This window comes from Selaginella moellendorffii, unplaced genomic scaffold (assembly GCF_000143415.4).
Source record: "Selaginella moellendorffii unplaced genomic scaffold, v1.0 SELMOscaffold_28, whole genome shotgun sequence".
Lineage (NCBI taxonomy): Eukaryota > Viridiplantae > Streptophyta > Lycopodiopsida > Selaginellales > Selaginellaceae > Selaginella > Selaginella moellendorffii.
Window position 1 is genome coordinate 349,272 of NW_003314289.1, and position 23,832 is coordinate 373,103.

Genomic DNA, 23,832 nt, shown 5'->3' on the forward strand with positions numbered 1-23,832 from the left:
CACAATCGATCTACAATCTGGTGTTGCCACAGTGTAGAAATTGCGCACAGCTTTGAAACTTGCTATAGAGTAGCAAAGGCATGTAAAAATCTGCCTTGAACTTATTTCTTTTATATCATGAATCTTCATGACCTATTGGGTTGCAGCCAAAAAAATTTGATGACTGAAAAGCCCCATTCATCATCACTACTGTCCAGTTGTATATAAAGCCTCTTGTAAATAAGCACACGGTAATGTGTTCGGACAAATTGTACCAATGACACAGGGAACTGGTGCGATACTCGTCTATCACATTATCTACTCAGGTGGAATTTAGTAGTTAGCTTCAATAGCTTTTTGAATTCCCGGAGTCCAGTTCACCTTACTATGGTGGTCCACGTTTTGAACATGGTTGAAATGTCCAAAGTTGTCACTATCTGACTGGAGCCAGCCCATGTCAGTCACCTTTACTGAAACTGTCAACCTTTTCAGAGTAGAGCTTCAACACTTCAAACGCATAAGGTTTTGAAGTTGAACCAAGGTGAATATATAAACCTTAAATTTCTTGTAGCTTAAAGCTGTGTACAAATTGTACAGTGTGCAGCTAATTGCACCAAAATATAATTTTCAGCTGCACACTGTACAATTTGCACAGTGACAATTTTGTTATATTAGCCTTGGTTTTTTTCTTGACAGAATCCCACCTCAAGACAAATAGGATGAATGGGGCTTTTCAGTCATCACTTATTGGCTGGTACATCTTTCATACAGCCACATTGCTTACCTTTGGCATGGAATCTCAGGCTGCCTCACTAAGTTTCCTTCTGTCAAAAGAAGGGAGGGCAAAGGGGACCTCTAACTAAGTTACTTTCTTTGGTAGTGCATAGCTCGACGCATCTCTTGTCTGTCTAATATCCAGAGTCACTCTAGATCCGTAGTGCTAGCGATCATGGGCTCCTACATCTCAATCCACAACAACACTCCGGACACTTACTTGGTGAAGGTTGGCCACGACGAAGCAGCCCTCAGCATTGCAACCATTGTCACTGGTCTAATCGGGGCACTCGCTGCTATCATCGTCAGTGCAGGGGCACTCTCCGGTGTCTCAGCTGCTCTGGTCGCAAATGGGGTGGTGAGCGTGTTTGGCATCTCCACTGGCGCCATAGCCACCATCACGGCGGCTGCTGCAAGCATCAAAGTCATTTCAATCGGCGCCACGGTTGTGGACTGGGCGGCTGCCACAGTTCTCTTCATCACCAACCAGGTGCAGGCTGACGGCGGATATTATGAGATCCTCCCAGGTGAATTCCAAGTCCCGCTGAGCTGCTTGAAATCTGGTGCTTGCAAATGCTAAACTTGTTGAGCTTCTTTGATAATTCTCACAGGGCAGAAGCGGACGTACGGCAGGTATACTTTGTCACTGTGGCGCCAGGGGACCTGCCATAGGATCCGAGTGAACCCGGACAACCCAGAGCAGGTGATCACCGATGTGGTGTATATGAGGCCAATCTTCAGTGGTGCGACAAATAATTCTGTTCTGGAGCACAACATCCAGCACTGGATCGACAGATGGGGCCATGAAAATCAGCACGTCGTCACTTTGCAGAAGGTCTGGGCATGGAGTCTCGCAAAGTCTCGCAAACCTTGAACTTTATGCTTAAGTTTCATTGTTTCCTTCCTTATGGTGTCTGCAGGAAAATTTTTCCCTTTCCAGCAGGAACATTTCGTTTGTGGATGGCCAGCTGCGAGCGGAATGTCGGGATTCTAGCTGGCGCTGGCACAATGCTGTCATGGACCTCAACTATTACTACGAGAATATTAATGGCGTTGTCAAGACTGCAAAGAGAAAGCCGGGGAATTTTACGCTCTCGTGCTCCGAGATGGAGCTCAAAGGCGCTAAGATTTTCGGATTGGCAGAGACCGAGGACAAACGGAAGATCAAGTTTGAGCTGGATCTGGACATTGACATCGCCAACAAGGAAGGCAGGCTCATATGCAACGACCTCGCTATATAGCTGTGTCGTCTCCGTTTCCATCATGAACCCAAACGAATCCAAGTTGAATCTTATGGTACCAAATAAATAGCAGCGGATTCGGCATATTTATATTTGAGCATTTTGCATCAAGTGCTTCAGTTCCACAAGCTTTCCAACCATATCTAAACACTGTTAAATAACTGAAATTTGCAAATAAGCTACATGATAGAAATCTGTAGCCAGAGTAATTCATATGTGTGCTACTGTTGTAATTTGTATTTAATCTACATTGATAACATTATATCAATTTGAAGAGAACAGCATCAGAAGAAAGCTGAACCAGTTGGTGACTTTTTTGCAATTCCTGGTACGTCGACGGCTTTAGTCGGGGCAAGTGGGCAAGTGAGCTCTGTTATTCACCTGATTTTAAGATTCTACGACCAAGGAACGCCAAATATAAGCTTGGCACACAAAGCCAGTCCCATACTCGGTAGTGGGTACCTGCAAAAAAACAGAGGTGAGCACAAAGTTGCACACTAAAGTGAAACTTCAAGCAATTTTACCTCCTATGACACCTTATTGTCTGTGCTGTCATGGTTGGTTTGGCTGTTCTAGCTGAGACTGGGAAGATTTTTGGAGAGAGTTCAAAACTTTGGCAGGTAATTCAAATGAATGGAATATCCCTATATTACCCGCCCCGACCTGCATATTCCTACTAATCAAATTCAAAACACGACACCTTTGGAACAGCTGTTTCAAAGCAGCAACAAACAGAAGAGAAAAGAAAGACCCTTGTCGCTGTGCATTCGATCGAGAAGCACAGTGCCGCTTTTTTGAAGCTTCCACAAGTACACGGCACTGGGCGTGCCACAGCAAATATGACTTTGTGCAAGTATTCTGCTGTCCTGCCTACTGCAGTTATTGAAATTAAAGCAACATATATTAATATTCAGACACTCAGATCAATCCAGCAAATCGGCCAGCAAACCACGATTCTCTTACAACAACCTCAAATTCAGCTAGAGCCCCAGCGAGAATGGAAAGTTAGTCCCCCCCAACCAATCCGAGCCCGAAATGAAGCTACCTGGAGTGTATTTGCTGGCTTCGGCGTAGGAATTCAGCTGTCTCGACCAGCTAACTCTGCTTCCAGTTCCAGAGCCGGGGCCTTTGCATTGATACTCCGCATAGAAGAGGGTCTTCAGTGCGAAGTTTCCGCTCCAAGCAAGCCATCCTGCTGGATCTATGACTGAGCTCTCGTAGCATCTCAGGAACACGGTCCTTGAGTATTACTTCCACGGCCTTCCTAGATAAGTTTGTGTACCACTCTTCTTCAGATCATCCGTCCCATCCAGCGTACAGTCTTGGAAAGCGAGTCCCGTGTTCTGATTCGGATCAGTTCTTCCCTGTGCAGTCAGTGTGTTCTTCTGTTTGTCCATGGGTACGCGGGCCAGAATTGTGCAGCTCTGGAAAACAGCTGCTGCATCCCCAAAGATGAAATCTACGGTTCCATAAACTGTGCATTCCCTGTAGAACTGCCGCATTACGTGAGTGTAAAGTGTATCCTGGTAGCCTTCGAATGTGCACTTGTAGAAAGCAACTTTGTCTGCGCTCACGCGAAGTGGCACGGCCTGCTGCTTCGCAGCACCAGCTGTGTTTTGGATTGTCAAGTCTCTACAAAGAAATCCTCGTCCATTAATTTCTGCAAATCGAAAGTCACTTTTAGAAATGACAATATCAAGATCATTGACAATACCCACCAACAGTGGCAGTCCTGAATGTTGTCACTCGGTCTTGAACACTTTTGGACCCAGTAATAATAGTCTTCCCTGCTCCGTCTCCCACGAACATGAGGTTCGTCTTCGACTTGGGAACGGAGACCTTCTCTTTGTAAGTTCCTGCTTTGATGTAGATGACATATGTGCTAGCACTCTTGCTAGGAGCAGCAGCAATTGCAGCCGATATCGTGGTAACTTCCATCTTGACCAACCACCACGTTGGCCGTAACTACTTTCTCCGGAGGTTTAGTCAGAAACTTTGGTACCCAGCTGGTATCGCTGTCTGAACTGATCCGAGATTGTCTTAGTGGTTCCCTTTCGAATGCAACTTCATCACGGATCACAGATATTCATACCTGGATGAGTTCTGCTCTTACGTATCATCCAACATGCTTCGATGGTCTGAGCCAGGTGTCTCCAGGAAAAGACGTGTTGGCAAAAATGAAGCGAGAAGGGAACAAGGTCGGGAAGACGATAAGCACCGCCCTTTCTTTTCTGTCTACAATAAGTTTGGATTCATCTTTTGATTCCAACTTGATTCAGATGCATCTGTGAGCATTTCCGTGCAGTCATCCAACGTATTCTAGCCTGCTTCTTTGACTTGCTAGTCGTCAATTTGGCTTGATCCGCATGTGGACCAGGAATTGCTCCTCCCAACGTCTCGGACATCTGAAGTTCTTCGTTCACTCCATCCAGGGCTTGTGATGCAGAATTTGGGGTCTGGAGCAGATTCGTAACAAGCTTGCTGAGGCTTCAGCTGACAATTCAGAGACATGGATGTGCTCCTCCAGGCAACTTTGAGTCCGGTTTATAACACCCTTGGCACTTAATATGACCAACTTCCATCGCAACATTTCAAGCAAGCTTATCCTCCGCTTCAGTCCAACCGTGCGAGATGTGATAGGGGACCATACTTGCATGTGTCTGAAAATTTTTCCTCCCCCTGACATTCCTTTCTTCATTTTCCCTGCCACGAGATGGAGATATGCCACCAGACAACACTCTTAAGCACAAACTTACTGTGACTTATTGCTACCAACCATCTTTCGGAGATACCACACGTTGAACGAACCACCGTAACAGATACGCGAGAACGAGCACATGTTTCCCTGCTATTGCCGTGAACCTACAAAACTACAATCTACCTGTAGCCTGTCGTTGGCAGTAACAAAATTCTGGTCGCTCATCAGGATTTTCTTGCCAGCATCTTTCCAATACTTTTGAACGACGGCAACTGCAAGATAATCGTAAGGCAGCTGCGTTAAGCATGGACTTCATGAGATCGATTTTGTGACTGGAAATAGACATACTTTGCCCGTCAAAAGTTACCATAGCACTATGCCAGGACTGAAGATGTCAGCTTTTTGGTCATACAGCTTATGCTCGATGACCTGATCATGAACTTTCAATCGTTCATTATACAAAAACGGCTGAGTTTACCTCCGGTGTCATCCAGCGATAAGTCTCCGTTTCTGCGGTCATTATGCGTACAACCCCAAAATCTAATAACCTTCAAACATAACATATCAAGATAAGAAACAAAACATAATAAATCCATCTCTGCCGAACCTCGTTCTCATCCTCAGATTAGCTGCTTTGAAATCCCTATGAAGAATGTTGTTTTGATGTCGATAATCCATGCCCTTGGACACGTCGATACCAAGCCTGAGCACTAGAGGTAACTTCAAAGCTGACCGATGCTTGTGCAGGTAGTCATAAAGACTCCCCCCAGACAAACATTCTGAAAAGCAGGAAAATAATATACCACAACCATTGGCAACGACCTTACCTGTAAGGCTGTAACTATGCACAAATTCGGTGGCATTAAAACAGTAAATGATACCGTAGGCTGAAAACTTCCTGCGCAAACTCTTTTTGCAGGGCGTTCCCGCTTTGAGACCTTTATGGCGACATCTTGCCCACAATATGTACCTCGATACCTGTGCAACAACTCGTCGATACTCATCAACCTAAAAAAGAAAGAGACCAGCTTACAAATGATCCCCTTGTGCGGTAGCCTGAGTTGGTCACTGTCAATTTCCCAATCATCCTTGCCATCAAAAGGAATTTTCAGATGGCCTTGCTTGCGTAGACCATTTGAATGCAGATTGGGCTTGATCCAGGCCTCTTTCTGCGACAGCAAACAGTAATTACGATTCATGAGCACATTGAAAATACGTGATGCCTCAAACGCTCCAATGCAGATTGTAAGCCTTCAGTATCCTACATGAAATCAGAATTAGAGCCTCATGATATTACAGGGAAAAGAAGCAACATACCTCGCATGACCATCCGTCTACAACGAAAACATCAAGTGAGTACCCATCGCATGTAGAAAAGGCGTGTGCTACTTGGCTATTTAGTTCTACAACTAAGAAGCTTAGGCTTATCGATCGTTGAGATTGTCACCTCGTGCATGCAAAATCCGAGTATATCCACAGCTGAATAAAAACTGGTGAGGCTGTTATAAAATAGATGTAGGAGGACATACCTCGGCGAATTGTTCGCATTGCTCTCTCGATCATTATTAGTTGTTGAGGTCGGCTAAGGGTCCAAGTTAGGAGATCAACCGAAAGCAGGCGGTGGATGGACACTTCAACCACACGAAAATTCAATCACTTACTGCAAGAAGAAGAAAATCCAAAAGCTTACAGTGGAGATTCTTTCGACAGGCACCGGTATCAATTCATCCGATCTCTGTTGTACCTAGATGTCATCGTTTCGGAAACATGAGTATCTGAATAAAAAAAGACTCATACCAAGAGAACTGCGGGCTCAATTGAACAACTCGGACATGGAAAACGGATCTGACGTCGGGATTCTCAGCTATTTGCAGCAATCCGAAGGAGAACGTTGTCAAGTCTTTTTGTATTCACATCCAAAGTATACCTGTGACCATCAATAAAATCAGCTCCAATATCTAACTTGAATCGAAATTTCATCTCGTGAGCAACCGGTTAAAATGCGCTTGCAACTTTTCTGCGAATCCCGGATTCTGCTTGGAGTACTAGTCGCTTCATAATTTCTGCTTCGTCTAATAGCCCTTGGGAAGTAGTCACTATTCCGAATTGCAACTGAGCTGATTTGGCTTATGTTTCCTGCAGATGAGCACCAAAGACTCTAAAGAGTTAAAATAATGGAAGACCGTCAGCTCGCATTATTCCTCCGAGAATGTCTGATTGCCAATCAGCGAACGATCCGAAGAACAGCTGAACTACACAATAGAGATCAGGGTGAAGATTGGCAACTCTGCATTGTAACCAAAAACAACTCACAGGCGATCGACCGGGACTAGCGAGGCGGACACTTCCAGCATTCGATGCAGAGAAAGACGCCATCGCCTGACATCCTTCAGGACGATCCAAAGCCCTAGAACGCGATCCAACACAGAAATGCAAGCTAGAACCCTTCGCAAACCACAGCCGTCGATCTTTACAAAATCCAACGGTGCTGAGTTGGCTGTTTATGGCACATTGTCTTAAATCACTACAACAAGGTTGAAATATTCATTGCTCTAGCTTTAAAAACCATCAATTGAGTAGTTAGTTATATGATAGAAATATGTGTGGAAGCTTGGCTGATGGCACCAATTTGACCAATGGTTATGGTATATGTTTTTGACTTAGATACTAAAATGAAATCTCTAACAAGTTGCATTCCTAATGGAAGAATAGATGTGCCTGTTCTTGATGGCAAAGTCATGTCAGTAGAAACAAGAAAAACTATTCACATTTGATATACAAAATGCTAGATTTTGAGTGATAAGATATTAGTTACTTGTTTAGTATATTTTTATTCTATATTTATGGTTTTAGTTGAGCAGGTTTCTGTAATCTGAAATCTGTGGAGGCTTGGAATGCACTTAAGAGTGGTTATAATCCACAAGGTCAAAACAACCAAGTATTTCAAGCTTTGCTGCAAAAGATGCACCTTTATACTTCAAAAGTAAATGAAATATTTATGGTGGTGGATCTGTTTTCGAAGATAACACATTTTATACCCACCACAATGGGAGTGGATGCAAAAAATGTGGTGAAGTTGTTCTTCAAACAAGTGGTTCGTGTGCAGGGAAGGCCAAAAAAGATTATCTCTGATCGAGATAAGATTTTCACCCATAAATTATGGAAAACTCTTCTGGAACAATATTACACCAAATTGAAATTTAGCATCACCTATCACCCACATATAGGTATTAGGTATTAAGTCAAGATTGATAGTAATAATATTTTTTGACAGATGGACAAACGGAAAGGGTGAATAGGTAGTTAGAGGATTATTTGCAATGCTATATCTCTAGAAACCAGACTAATTGGGTAAATCATTTGAGAGTTGCGAAAATGTGCTATAACAACTCACCACATTTAAGTATTAGGGTAAGTCTATGGGAAGTCATCAATAGATGAGTTATTGAAGGTTTTGTGAAACTTGGCATGGTTTAGTATCATGGAGAATTACCCGCAGTGAAGGCATTCATGACAAACAAACTTAACATTTGGAATTTAGTGAGGGATTCTTTGGAATGGGCTCAATAAAAGTAAATTAAATATGCAGTGCCAAGATATAAAGTTCCAACTTGAGGATAAGGTGTGGTTGAACACCAAGAACCTAAAGTTATTAAGTGGAATCAGCCAAAAATTGACCCAAAGGTAAAATGTCTGTATTTCTAGAAATGAATTAATCTTGAGTTTCTTAAGCAAGTTCACAGGGTTTTATGAGATTGAGGCTCGAATTGGTAAGGTGGCTTATCGTCTTTAACTTCCTCGGGAGGTGGGGAAGATGCACTTTATATTCCACATTGACTTACTCAAATAATACTTTGAGGATCCACTTCGCAAGGACCAAGTAAGACCTTTACCTGAGGTTATCCAAAGGGAAGAAGAATATGAAGTTGAAGCCATCTTCAATGCGAACAAGAGCAAATGACAAGGATGTAAAGTGAGGGAGTTCCATGTGAAGTGAAAAGGATTTCCACACTACAAAGTAATATGGGAACCGAAGGAGAACCTAGCAAACGTGCAAGATTTAGTGAAAGAATTTTTGCAAGGTAAAACTCTATGTACTTATGAAAAATTTAATTAAAGTTGTAAGATTAAAAAGAGATGTTTGATGTGGGTATCAAACTTCTTGTATGAGTGGTGGAGTTGCAAGGAACTAACTCCCTAAAGTGTTGTAAGCTAAAGGATCCCTGAAAGCACAACCAAAATGATAAAAGAGTTCATCGGATGAGACCAAATTCGAGATCGAGTTCGAGGTCAACCCTAAGATCTAGTTCGAGGTCAACCCTAAGACCGAGTTCAAGACTAAGTCCAAGATCAAGTTTAAGATTGACTCCAAGACTGAGTTCGAGATTGAGTTTGAGACTTAGTTGAGACTAAGTCCGAGATTTGAGATTGTGTCCAAGACTGAGTTCGAGATCAAGTCTGAGACAAGTTTGATGTCAGGTTCGAGATCGAGTTTGAGATTGAGTCTGAGGTCGAGTCCGAGATTGAGTCCAAGATCGAGTCCGAAATTGAGTTTAAGGTCAAGTCTAAGATCGAGTCCAAGATCAAGTCTGATATTGAGATTGAGTTTGAGACTGAGTCTAAATCCAAATACTAATACAGATCGTGGGGTGAAAGCCTAAAGTGTGTGTCTCTAGGAGGGGGGGTGAGGGGGATTACAAAGGGTTTCAAAAGTATAGTAAGGATAATGAGATCCACTCTTTAATGCTCTAAATTGACTTGAGGTTGAGACTAGGGCTTAGAGGCCTTTGGTGAGAGTGAGTATAGACTCAAATGGTGCCAAAGGGGCCACCCAAGGAATGGCTCAAGTGCTTCTTGGAAAGGAAACCAACTGTAATGCTCCTAGCTCATATCAAGTGGTGCTTGATTTAAGTATCTTGTGGCTCATTGGTCCTTGCCCTTTCTTAGGGGCTTGGGCCTTCCCTTCGAGATGGAAGTGGGGGAATAAGGGTACCCATACCAGGCCATTAGGCTATAGTGTTTCCCTCAGTATCCCTAAGCAAGTGTTACACCCAAAGCTTGGGATTTAAAAGGTCTTATGATCAAGTCTTATTGTATTAAGGGATGATAGAAATTTGGAGGTTTAGTGTGTTTGGTTACTTGTGCTTGGAGGGATTATAGTTGAACTTTAAGTTCAATCTAACTCGAGTAGGGGGATTGGGAGAGGATTTAGAAATCCGTGGATAGATGGTTAATGCTCTATTATTCATGTAGTGAGTTGTTGAAACCAAGTAAGACCAAATAAGAGCTAATACAATAGATAGGAACCATAACAAAGGAACTTAACTAAAGCCAAGGCTGTGGTGGTTAGATAGATAAGATAAGTTAACAAATTGGAAAAGAAAAATGTATGGTTTATACATGATCATCTTTTAGTAATGTCTGGGAACCATACAAATATGCATAAAGCTTCTCGAAATCCCAAATCATTGCTAAACATTCATTCTTTATCATGGAATAGCTTATCTCTACTGGGCACATTCATGCTTTCTTGCATTAAGACACCCCCAAAATTGATATCAAAAGCATCTATAGGCAAAATGAAAGATTGAGTATAATCAAGATATGCCAAAATTGGAGAAGTTGTCAATAACTTTTTGATATCTGTAAGTGCTTCTTTATAATCTTTAGACCACATAAAAGATGATGTTGACAACTTCAGCAACACTCACAATAGTGCAGTATGATCAAAAAGATGATCAACAAAACAACCGAGATACTACACTTTGTCTAGGAAACACTATACATCATTCACACACTTTAGAGTAGGGAATTTTAAACAACTACAAGTTTATTAAGATCAATTTGAAAAACTTCATAAAAAATATAGTACCTAAGGTAAGTCGTGTCCTTAGATCCAAAGATGCACTTTGACCATTTCAGGTTTAAACCACCTTCTTGCAACCGATCTAACATCTTACAAATATCACAGATGTGCTTATTTCACGTCCCCTCAAAGTGGATCAAAACATTATTAATGAAGTCAATAGTCACCTCCAATATATCACAAAGAACCTCATCCATCATCTGCTAAAAAGTCACTAGAAGATTGTTTAAATTGAACAATATTACCAAGAATTCATATAAACCAAATGGTGTACAAAAACAGTCTTGGGAACATTCTTTTTGGCCATCAACACTTGCCAATACCCATAAGTAAGATTTAATTTTATGAACTAATGACTTCTTCTCAAATGATCTAAAACATCAGTAGTGTGAGGATCTAGATCATCCATATGTATAGCTAAGTCAGTTGTTAGGGTTATATATGGGTGTTATCTATATATATATATATATATATATACCATATAATATATTGTGTAATATATCTTTCAATAAAATCTAAATGTGATACTTCACTAAAGTCAACAAAACAACTGAGATACTACACTTTGCCTAAGAAGCGTTACACATTATTCACATACTTCAGCATAAGGAACTTTGAAACAGCCACAACTTTGTCATGATCAATTTGCAAACCTTTATAAGAAATATAGTACTTAAAATAAGTCATGTCCTTGGACTTAAACACGCACTTTGACCACTTTAATTTTAAACCAACTTCCTACAATTGATCCAACACTTTACAAACATCACAAACATGCTCTTCCCACATCCCCTCCAAGCGGATCAAAACATCATCGATGAAGTTAGCAGTCACCTTTAGTATATCACAAAAACACTTCATCCATCATTCACTAAAAAATTGTTGGAGCATTATTCAAATAGAACAACATTATTAAAAACTTATATAAACTAAATGGTGTACAAAAAGTAGTTTTGGGAACATCATCTTTAGCCATTAGCACTTGCCAATACTCATAGGCAAGATCTAACTTAATAAACCAATAATTTCTCCTCAAACAATTTAAGAGATTAATAGTGTGAGGAAAAGAGTATATATTTAGGATAGTCACTTCATTTAACGGAAGATATTCAATGTAGAAATAAATACTCTCATCAAGCTTCATCATAAGATGAAGTTCACATGTTCAAGGACTCTAAAAATTTTGGATATGCCCTTTTTCTAACATTTCTTTGATGTTCATATGTTGTCGCGAATGTGATTTCAGGTATCAAAAGTTACCTGTCGGCTAGTCCTTACGGACACTCTTACTTTACTGCCACGATGGCAGGAGGTCGGTATTACTGGACCCGTTATTAGTCTCCGCCTAAGCTAGTTGAGAAACTGGTCATCACATGTGCACTTAGACCGGAAGGGCACTAAGGAAGGAAATCCTAAGTTGTCATTTAGTCAAGCATACTTGACACGGTGATGAGAAACTCATGACGTTGGTTTGCACTTGCTAGTGTTGGGAACCCCCGCGATATTGAGATTAATCCCTCAATATTCGCTAAATGATAGCTTACCGTGTCTGCCAAACACCCTCGCTATCATGCCCTTTGTGTTGGTATCATTTCGGTCCCAAATGCTATTTATGGAAAGTGTCCAGATTTGCTCATTTGGCATATTTACGGAATGTAAAGATCGTCTTGAACACAATGGTGTTTGTCTCGTGTCCAAATTCACAATCTAAGGACATTCCATATTTAGTAAGTTTTGAGCTTGTCCCAGAGACTAACTCCTTATACTAAGGGAGGCTTGGGGTGAAAGCCCAAAGCGTGTGTTCCTCAAGGGGGGGGGGGGGGATATGGGGGGTTCCAAATGTATAGTAGGGATAGTGGGTAAGTCGGGCATGGCCAACCAACCTGAGGCATAGTCTAGCTTCCGCTTGCGTGCCTGTCCTTGTTCTGCGTCCGACTTGGGTATAAGCCCAAGTTCCATTCCATGCTAGTTGGTGGAGTACCCATATCCTCGCGTTAGGCCACTGGTATGCCGAAATAGCGCCAGACTTCGTTTGGCTCTGTTTTGCGTGCTAGTCCTAGCATTGGGATGTTGGTTGCTCCAGGACTATTCCAAGTCACTCCGGGCTCCTGTCCCTTCGCTCCTTGGGCTTTATGCTCGGGAGTTGCTCCGTGGTTCGGTTCCGTCACTCCTTGGCTCCATGCTTAGGAGTTTAGTACCGTTCCTTCGTTCAGTGGCCCAAGGCCCTGAACCTCAGGTTCCTATGGACACGTGGCATGGACACGTGGCATGTGACACGTGGCATCTGTCATGTGGCACAAAGAGGGTTTAGGTTCCGTTTCGTGGTGTTATCCTATGGTAAATCACCATAGGATAAAGGGTCAAAACCACGTGCGCTACATATGTAAAATTTTGATCTTCTTCAATGATTGACACCAAACAAGAACCTTGATTGGATAAACATCCCTAATTGTAATAAGATAACATGTTACAATAAAAATCAAAGAGATTAACATACTCCTTTTTGAGTTGATTCACCGCTACAAAACAAAGGCTGTCAAATGGATTTGGAGAGGGAATAAAGGAGCAAGATGGAAACATAATAAAATTAATAGAAAAACAAAAGTGATGGAAGTACAGGTAAAAGCAAAAGGATGAAAAAGAATAAAATTGAGAAGAATGAAAGAAATATTAAGAAATATGAAGCAAAAGAAGAAACCTCAAAGTTATATTTGGCATGATTGTGCTACAATCAATTCATACGAAGGATGAGGTTAAAAACTTGACTTACCACTCACAATAATTAAAGTTCAAGCTCTAGATTACCCACATATACAGTTAAGTCTGCCTCATCCCATGCATATGCATGATTGTTGCTATAAAGAATAAAGATTGATTTTGCCACACGATTATAAGTGATTAATTTTTTCCATTCTACTTTAGTCACTTAACCACACCTCTGACCACTTGGAGGAGTCTCACTCACAACCTCCATAAGTCTTATTTTGGACTTGGGCTTGCTAGCCCCGAGAATGACATCCCTGCCACTCAACCTTTGCACTTGGTCCAAGTGCTCTACGTGTCCGATCCCTTGACCAACACCCCAAGGTACCACCGACATATCAGCCTATTATGCTAAGGCCATGCCCATTCACCTTGGTCACATTGGTGGTATAACACCACCTACATCACGCCCCGTCTCTCAAAGACTGGGCCATCCATCCATGAGTGATCATCCCAGATCCGTTCCTTAGCATCCTTAGGATGCCCATAGACATGGGGAATAGCTTTCCCCAATATCCCTTTTCTGGTCCCCACCAAGTCCCTTTCTGCCCATGGCCGTGTTCGCCAACATTGCCACTGGATCAAGGCCCACAGGCCCAACCACTAAGTCCCATGGTTCTCTGGGACTTCCTCCTCACATGACCGTATCCTTGGTCTCTACACTATAGGATGGCTCCTCTTCCTTTTCATAGTCTGGGACCTTGGGGCAACATTTCGGAACACTGTGGCCTTACGCAAGCCCCGTGGGTACTCTCCCTGCCTTCCGCCTTTGGGTGCTCTAGCCATGGGCTTAGAGCGAGGTTCTGTTGAGCCACACCAGGTATCCAAGTAGGTAGTGCCACCCACACTTGGACTGGGAGCATCGGCCAATCCATCTCTCGGGGGAACTAAAGCCGGCTCATGAACACTTCACCAAGCTACCCCACTTATCGGTCCATGTTCACTCTAGTCTTGGACTTCCCAGTGGGCAGCTCATCACCCAACACTGGGTACAGCCTTTCTGGGCCAAACTGGCCTTTCCTGGCCAAACTGGCTTCACTGCAGTCCTCCCCCTTACTATACTTTTGGAGCTCACCAAACCCCCAGGGTCTGGGAGACGAATGCTTTGGGCTTTCACCCTCTCAGACTCAGACTCGGACTCGAACTCAGACTTGAACTTGGACTCGGACTCGGACTTGGACTCGGGCTGGGCTCGGCCTCGGCCTCGGCCTCGGTCTCGGTCTCGGTCTCGGTCTCGGCCTCGGCCTCGGTCTCGGTCTCAGTCTCGATCTCGGTCTCGGTCTCGGTCCCATCTCGGACTCTATCTTGGGTCCATCTCAGACTCCATCTCGGGTCCACCTCGGACTCCACCTCGAACCCAATTCGGGTCCATCTCGGATCCATCTCGAACTCCACGTCAGACTCCATCTCGGACTCCATCTCGGGTCCATCTCGGACTCCACCTCGGACTTCAACTCGGGTCCATCTCGGGTCCATCTCAGACTCCACCTCGGACTCCAACTTGAACTCCATCTCGGACTCTATCTCAGACTCCATCTCGGGTCCATCTCGAACTCCATCTCGGGTCCATTTCAGACTCCACCTCGGACTCCAACTTGAACTCCATCTGGGACTCCATCTGGGACTCCAACTTGGACTCCATCTCAGGTCCATCTCGGGCACTTCCACGTGTCATGTGTTAGTCCTTTTGGGTCCCTTTTTAGAGCCTTGCTTATTGCTTGCTTCATGCTCATTCCTCGAGCACTTTGTTGGGAGTTCCACTCCCACTCATGACCTTTCCAATCCGAGCTTTTAGTCCAAACGTGTTACGCTTGTTTGGCTTTCGCTTTAGCCACTACCACGTGGTGCCCTTCCAGCTCCACTTTGGGGCCTAGGGATTTTGTGTCTCACAACTCCACCACCCATAGACGAAGTTTGATGTCCTCATCGAACGATAAATCATTTTATAAAGTAATACCAACATGTATTACCCTTCCCATTCTTGGCACCTCACCAACATTCATCAATGGTTTGATACCAAAGGCTCACCATGCCTTACCCATCCTCTAAAGAGGATAATCTCTCCAACTTAGAGACTGATTGTAGTGGTTCTCTCCTTTTATTGGTTTAGTTCTCACTAAACCTGTAAGAGACACCCTTTCTAACTCAATTCCACTACTCATTCTCGAGTAGTCTCAGATTCCATCAACCTATCCTTTGCACTTTGGAATTTTTACTTTTGACTTTTCAAAGTCAATTTTTTAGGTGTCTCCGACACCTTGCTTTGCACATATTGTGCAACTCCATTTCCCCATCCTAAGAAATTCTCTACTTGAGGGCACTATCATCCTCTTTTCTATTTTGTGCCACTTTGGGCACTAAGTTCCAGTTATCATACTTTGTGCTAAGGCTGTCTATGGCCTTATCATTTGGCAACCTTACCGCTCCCACCCTTGGAGCTTCCACTTTGCCACATTAGAGCAATTGGGAATCCATCCTTGGGAATACATTGCCTTTCCCACAATCCGTTAGCACTCAACACTTTAGTGGTCTTAGCCTAACTTTGCCATTTGGATTCTTTCCCATGATTCCCATGGCTCTTTATTTAGCCACTAGTCTTTTGCTCCTATCCTTGATTATTGCACCCAGCAACATAGGATCGCTACCTCCATTTTTGAGGTATCCTTTTGGTTCCATAGCAAACACTTTGCTTTGCCAAGTCCAAAAGGTGTTCACCCCTAGTACGTCTCTTTCACATTTTCTACTGTGGGCCCTATCTACGGCCCAACCTTTGAGACCCTTTCTTGGATCTCTTATAGAGACTACTTTCCTTGGACTTACTATGCCATCGCATTGACATAACTCATTTCCCTTAGGTGTTCTTCCCACTTGGTCACCTTGACCAAGCCACTCCATCATCAATAGTTCAAATTAACACTTTTGAACTAGGAACTTTATCCCTTAACCTCACAAGGACTTTGTCCTTGTTTTAGCTATAAGACCACCTAGTGATCTAACTTTGGCACCTTAACCGGTTTGCCAATAGGTACTAAATCTTCCAGACTTTTAAGTTGTTCATCATGACCCCAGGGGCATCCCCCATACTTGGCGGTGCACCCAAGCTAACCCTTTCGGCCAAGGGTCCATAGCAACTGAGACTAGGTGTCCCCATTTCATTCACCACATCCTTGGTGCCACTCGCACCAAGTGTTCAAGTTAGATATGCCGAGCCATACTAAGCAATTTAATCGTGCATCACGACTCCGAGGCATCCCTCACTTGGCGGTGTGCCCAAACCAGTCTCCTCACTGAGAGTCCATGACCACCGAAAAATGAGTGTCCTCATATTCCAAACCATCACCACGCCCTAGTGATTTAAGACTCGAACCCAAGCACTAAAGGGTCGGGACTTGAACCCAACCTCCGTATATGCATCTACGGACGGCATCACATCGGATGCCTGGCATGACTCCCCAGACCGGTGCACCATCATGTACTTAAAGTGCGCTATAGATCATAGCTTAGGAACCTAGTTCCTCCACACTGCCAAGTCCTCTCACTTGACAAGTCTGTGATCATGTATGGACTCCTCCATGCTCGGCCCCATGGCCCACCCCTTTTGAAGTTAACACCTTCAACTAGGGAATTTGTTCCCTTGACTTGCCAATCTCACTTAGCAAGTCATCCGGCCACCGTAACATGGTTCATGCATAAGCGTGAAAGTCCTTAACCATCGACTTTCGTTCAAACCCTCTCTTTGAACACTCGGGAATTACTTCCCCAACCTTGATAGCCTCGCCTCATGGCCAACTTCAAGACCATGCTTCTGCTGCGCCACTCTGATTTCACGCACTCTATGAACCATTTACACTTGGTTTTCTAGGTACTTATCTACCTAAAATTATCTTTGGGAACCTTCAAGGAACTCTGTTCCTTAACTTGCTAAGGCTTCTCTTTCGCAAGCTCCCTACTCCCCATATGGTCTAACATGGATAATTCCACTTTTTATACCCTCCATGGCATCGCAATTGCTAGTAGCAACATCCTTGAGCACCCTCTTGATTCTCCACTCCCAACTTATATAACCATCGTTGGTTATGCCCTTCAATTTCTATGGTTTAGTTCCATTTCAATAATACTTGCGTTTGGCCTCATATGTTTACTTCTTCTCCTCCAGACTAGGAGGATAACTTTGCACATTCTACCATGCCTTAGCAAGTATTCATAGGGATGAACCTACTTGATAACTTAGGGAGTGGTTCCTCAGTCTAGGCATGCTCAACTTATAATCCCACACACCGGGATTATTGTTATTATTTATGGGCTTCCATAGGCTCATCACTTGCCTTGCCAAAATCCCATTTTGGTTTTATCCAAATCTGGTAGAGAGATTTCTCCCGTCTTTGCAACCTTGGACATTTGGATAACATTTTTTATCCATCATTCGCTAGGGATTTAGTCTCTTGGGCATAATCCATTGCCCTCGCAACAAGTAAACACCAACTCTTGGTGTTCTAAGAGTGTTTGGGTATCCCAATGATGGCCTTCTTGACAATGAGCATTTTCTTTTATGACATTGACTCACTATATCGCAACATAAGCATTAATCCCCGATAAGGGTATATTTAAATTCTTTATGCCATTAAAAAGTCTTGGGTAACTACCTTCTATCCGTTTGACCAATTACTTGCCCTCTTGCTTAATTGCTTCATAGTTGTCAAGTCTTACAACTCATTGTTAGTGCTTCTACACCTCCATCATTATCCAGGCCACCACACTCTACCACATGCCTTCTAGCTTAGGCTATATCATTCCCACTTCCATTGGGATTCCTTTGGTAAGGGGTTCTCATGAACCCATCAACATAACCTCAAGGCATCACACCTTAGCCCATTTGATGTCTCCACACCATCGGCTCCATGCGTCTGCCTTTATGACACTTTGCACTTGTGTTTAGGTCTTTGCTAAGACCAATCCAGTCGTTTCTCATGCCAACTATCCGTTAGCACTACACTATAGTATTCGCACACAACTTTGTACCAAAGTTGCTTTTTCTAGGAACACCTTTCCCAAGACTTTAGCATGGCACATTCTGCCATCGATGAGATACCCTCTGTTTTCATCCTTAGATCCTATGATCCCCCCTATCATTCGTGGGGTACAACACACCTCAATCCAAATGCTTCTATCAATCTTTTAGGATTGTTCTTTGACTCTATTTGAGTCCTCCAGCTTTTTGGACTTTGTCATTCGACGACCCATGAGGTCCCACCTTTGAGGTGCTAGCACACTGGAATACAACTTCTTGTATTCAAGTCCTACTCACAAGGATCATTTTTGCAAGTGTTACTCCGACACTTGATTTGTTCTCTTGGGGCAACCTTTTACCCCTTATGACCACTTGTATATGTGATGAGAATACCAACTCATCCTCTAAGTACGCCCCTAGCTCCTTGGGTTGTTCCAGCATTTATTAGAGGTAGCCTTGACTACCATTTCAAGGACTTGTGTCCTCTTCCGTATTTGACCTTCCATGGTCATTAATTCTGGTCTCAAATTCATGAACACTAGCCTCAACTATATGAGGGTAATCTTGTAACTCCATTATCGTCTTGGAGTTTGCATCTTTCCCGTGATCCGAACTATAGTTGTTTACCACCCATTTTCTGCGTCAAATGCTCATTTGGATCACATCCTCAACTCTCTAAAGAAACCCTCATACTATTCCCAAGATCCCAAAGTCGTTCCCTTATTGGCCCTTTTCCATCCACCACATCGTGCACAAGTTCACGCATGAACTCGAGTGGAGAGCCATGTCCTTTTGACATGCTACTCCTTGAGGATAGGTCCATACCTAGGATTTTCCAATTCCAATATAAGTGGTAATATACTTGGCCACCAATAAGAGTCGGACTAAGAAACAGCTCCGATACCAAGTTGTAAGCGACTAATTTTTTCCATTCTACTTTAGTCACTTAACCACACCTCTGACCACTTGGAGGAGTCTCACTCACAACCTCCATAAGTCCTATTTTGGACTTGGGCTTGCTAGCCCCGAGAATGGCATCCATGCCACTCAACTTTTGCACTTGGTCCAAGTGCTCCACGTGTTCGATCCCTTGACCGACACCCCAAGGTACCACCGACATATCAGCCTATTATGCTAAGGCCATGCCCATTCACCTTGGTCACATTGGTGGTATGACACCACCTACATCATGCCCCATCTCTCAAAGACTGGGCCATCCGTCCATGAGTGATCATTCCAGATCCACTCTTTAGCATCTTTAGGATGCCCATAGACATGGGGAATAGCTTTCCCCAATATCCCTTTTCTGGTCCCCACCAAGTCCCTTTCTGCCCATGGCTGTGTTCGCTAACACTGCCACTAGATCAAGGCCCACATGCCCAACCACTAAGTCCCACGGTTCTCTAGGACTTCCTCCTCACATGACCGTATCCTTGGTCTCTACACTATAGGATGGCTCCTCTTCCTTTTCATAGTCTGGGACCTTGGGGCAACATTTCGGAACATCGTGGCCTTACGCAAGCCTCGTGAGTACTCTCCCCACCTTCCGCCTTTGGGTGCTCTAGCCATGGGCTTAGAGCGAGGTTCCGTTGAGCCACACCAGGTATCCAAGTAGATAGTGCCACCCACACTTGGACTGGGAGCATTGGCCAGTCCATCTCTCGGGGGAACTAAAGCCGGCTCTTGAACACTTCACCAAGCTACCCCATTTGTCGGTCCATGTTCACTCTAGTCTTGGACTTCCCAGTGGGCAGCTCATCACCCAACACTGGGTACAGCCTTTCCTGGCCAAACTGGCTCCACTGTAGTCCTCCCCCTTACTATACTTTTGGAGCTCACCAAACCCCTTAGGGTTTGGGAGACGAACGCTTTGGGCTTTCACCCTCTCAGACTCAGACTCGGGCTCGAACTCGGACTCGGACTCAGACTCGGACTCGGGCTTGGGCTTGGTCTCGGCCTCGGCCTCGATCTTGGTCTCGGTCTCGGTCTCGGTCTCGGTCTTGGTCTTGGTCCCGGTCTCGGTCTTGGTCTCGGTCCCATCTCAGACTCCATCTCGGGTCCATCTCGGGTCCACCTCGGACTCCACCTCAAACCCCATTCGGGTCCATCTCGGATCCATCTCAGACTCCACCTCGGACTCCATCTCGGACTCCATCTCAGACTCCATCTCGGGTCCATCTCGGACTCCATCTCGGGTCCATCTCGGACTCCACCTCAGACTCCAACTCGAACTCCATCTGGGACTCCATCTGGGACTCCAACTTGGACTCCATCTCGGGTCCATCTCGGACACTTCCACGTGTCATGTGTTGGTCCTTTTGGGTCCCTTTTTAGAGCCTTGCTTATTGCTTGCTTCATGCTCATTCCTCGAGCACTTTGTTGGGAGTTCCACTCCCACTCACGACCTTTCCAATTGGAGCTTTTAGTCCAAACGTGTTACGCTCGCTTAGGTTTCGCTTCGGCCACTACCACGTGGCACCCTTCCAGCTCCACTTTGGGGCCTAGGGATTTTGTGTCTCACAACGATGCAATTATAGACAACAATATATAACAACAAAGCAAGCAATAGAAGAGAAATTTGAGTATGTATCAACCAACATAGAGAGAATAATAGGAGACTTTTTATTATATAAATGAACTTAAAAAGTAAACACTAGATGAACCAATGCCGAATAAACCCCTTGATAGTACTGTTAAAAGAATTCCACTAGCTTATCCACTACTCATACAACTCCTTATTTCCTAGAGAATTTTTATGTCAAAACCTTTTGTTACATTAGCAATAATAGGATGTTGTTGATGCCAAGGCCTCCACCCAAAAACCAATCCAAAAAACACTAATAACACCAATACGTGTGGTTAATCTCATTATATGCCCAATAGTAGACATCATGGCTATGACCAAGTTCTTGCTCCTGTCCTTGAACACGAGCAATAGCAACATCAATTTCTATCGAAATAGGATTACCTTCCATAGGAACTAGAGCTAAAGGACATGCAGCGAGAAGTAAAAGAGGTGATGTTTTATAGTATTGTGCCTATTGAAAAACATCATCAAGAGTGGTTAAAGTAAGTGTATACATAAGTGCCACAAAATTTTGATAAAGTGTTGGTAATAACATTCCTAACTTGATTCACTCCGACATATTTAATTCCACATAAAGCAAGAGGCTCCAAAAGCAAACATTAACACTTGAAGACATTTGAGAGAATGCTCTTATCCGCACAAATGGCTATGCTAAAACCATTATACTATTATAATATTGTCCCTTAGAGACATATGGGAAACTCACACAAATGTCAAACATCATCCCCAAGAATGATAAATAGTAATCATTGTAAAGTAATCAAATCAATAGTACATATCAACCCCAAGATTTCCATATAAAAACTCTGACTAGACCAATCAATCACCAAATACGCTAGCTCCATTACAATTACAATGATAATTGTCTTTGGAAATAAAGAAAGTAAAGGTGTTTTTACTAAGAGCCAATACCTATAGGTAGGTAATACCTATGGGTGTGCTATGGAATTTGAAAATTTTGATTGATTGACTTTGTCCTTGGACTGGTCAGATTACATGTTTAGCTAAATTGGGAGGAGGATCTAGAGCACCTTCACTTGGCTATAGAGAATAAAATCAATGATTTTAATACAAGCTCAAAATAGAGAAAAGTTGATGGATAAATATATAAACATTATCATTCACAAATTCATTCACAAATAAAAAATATTTTAAGTTTTTAATTTGTGTTTTATGGTCAAAGTGTATAGCTATGATGCCGTATACTAATATTAGTGTAGTGGGATTTTGATAGCCATTGGATTGATTTCAATTTAGACCATTCGCTTTTGTATATAATCTAGGGTTTTTGGGCTAATTAATATACACATTTCTATATTCCAATCTATCTTCCATGCATTCACATTGGTGGAAGTAAGGGGCAATTTTGATTGTCTTTGAGGAGTGCTTGGATTTAGGATTTTATTTAAATTGAGCTTTCCTTATAGCTTTTTCAATTTCTTATTTTTTGTTTATTTTTTCTTTCATCTTTATGGTAGAGCAATAGCCTTTTCCTTCTTTGACTCTGGAGTAATAGTTAATGTGATTGCTCAATGTTATGAGGTTGTAGTTGAATAATCAAACTTAGTTGATAGTAGCATTTATAACACATGGTATAACTCCTCATGCTCTTACTACCAATTCTCATATCCATCCAATCCATTCGTCTGAGGACAATCAATCACCAAGCACACTAGCTCCATTGCAATTACAATAGCAATTGTCTTTGGAAATAAAGAAAGTAAAAGTGTCTATACTTACCTGTAGGTAGGTAACACCTATGTGTGGAATTTGAAGATTTTGATCTTGTCTACTTGATTGATCTAGTTGTTATTGCACACCCAATTCTTGGCAAGCTAAAAAGTACAAAATAAACAGTGCTATTACCCTAACTTGATTAGAGTGTCAAATTGAAGTGTTTGACATAGTTTGAATTTTTAAATTTCAACCATTAGATCAAAAGCATAATCCTTACTAATATTCTAGAAAAAGAATATGTGACACCTAGATGCTAGATGTGAAAAGTAGATTTAGATAAGGGAGTATGATATTACGTACTATGACATAAATGATAAATTGTTATTATAATTTATTCAATATGCTAGTATTTTTATATCAGTCATATAAATTCTTCTATTATCAAGATATAAAATATTTTATACTTAAATTTACAAATTGATAAGTAATTTAGGAAAAAAAAAAATGGATTTGTAAAAGAAATCATTAAATTTCTACAAACAAGGATTGAATACTTTTTACACCTTACTAGATATATAGATTTAGTTGTTCTTATAACCACATTGCTTGAACGTGTCCAAAGTGTAATAGATTCTCACCATGCAAGAACTAGAGAAAGTTGATGTGAGAATCCAAAGGAAATGTTGAATGGTTTTAAAGCACATACTTAGATTTCAATTTAGAGATTATTCCTGTGAGCATAAGAAGATGTGAATTTTTAATTAAGAATTCTCATAGACATTGCATTTACATCTTTTAACATCCAGCATAGAAAAGTTTAATATTGAGCTCCACTAGACCCTAACATGATCCTCAACTTCAAATTTGCAATTGCCCATAAGGAAGTCTCAATGCAAAAAAAAATAAAAAATTTATCCATTGAAATTTAAAACAAATTATAATAATATTTATAATTTATAAACAGAAGATTAATCTCAAAACCATTAGATTGTAAAATATGCTTAAGAACTTTTATAAATTTTAAATATGTTTATAATAAACATAAGAATATACTAGAATACCCAAGCATATTCCAAGTATATCCATTATCATTTACACAAACCACATAATCACACAATAGTTAAATTCAAAATTGTTTAAAATAAAGTAATATTTATGCTAGTTTAACTTAAATTCGTAAAATCGAGAATTAATTACAGGTGGCATAACACCATAATACCCTTCTTTAGAAGTATCATT

The 23,832-nt window shown here is 42.2% G+C and overlaps 1 protein-coding gene and 2 pseudogenes across 1 annotated transcript; 1 reads left to right on the plus strand and 2 right to left on the minus strand.

Annotated features, from left to right (window-relative positions):
- The first annotated feature begins 706 nt into the window (after positions 1 to 706).
- Positions 707 to 2,207, plus strand: LOC9630631. The gene is made up of 3 exons (XM_002975468.2): positions 707 to 1,280; positions 1,365 to 1,588; positions 1,674 to 2,207. The coding sequence occupies exons 1-3, from the start codon at positions 929 to 931 to the stop codon at positions 1,992 to 1,994; spliced, it is 897 nt and encodes a 298-aa protein (XP_002975514.1). The 5' UTR covers positions 707 to 928; the 3' UTR covers positions 1,995 to 2,207.
- Positions 2,208 to 2,956: 749 nt separating this feature from the next.
- LOC9630045 lies at positions 2,957 to 4,833 on the minus strand (annotated as a pseudogene).
- On the minus strand, positions 4,815 to 7,122 carry LOC9630632 (annotated as a pseudogene).
- Positions 7,123 to 23,832: the final 16,710 nt, after the last annotated feature.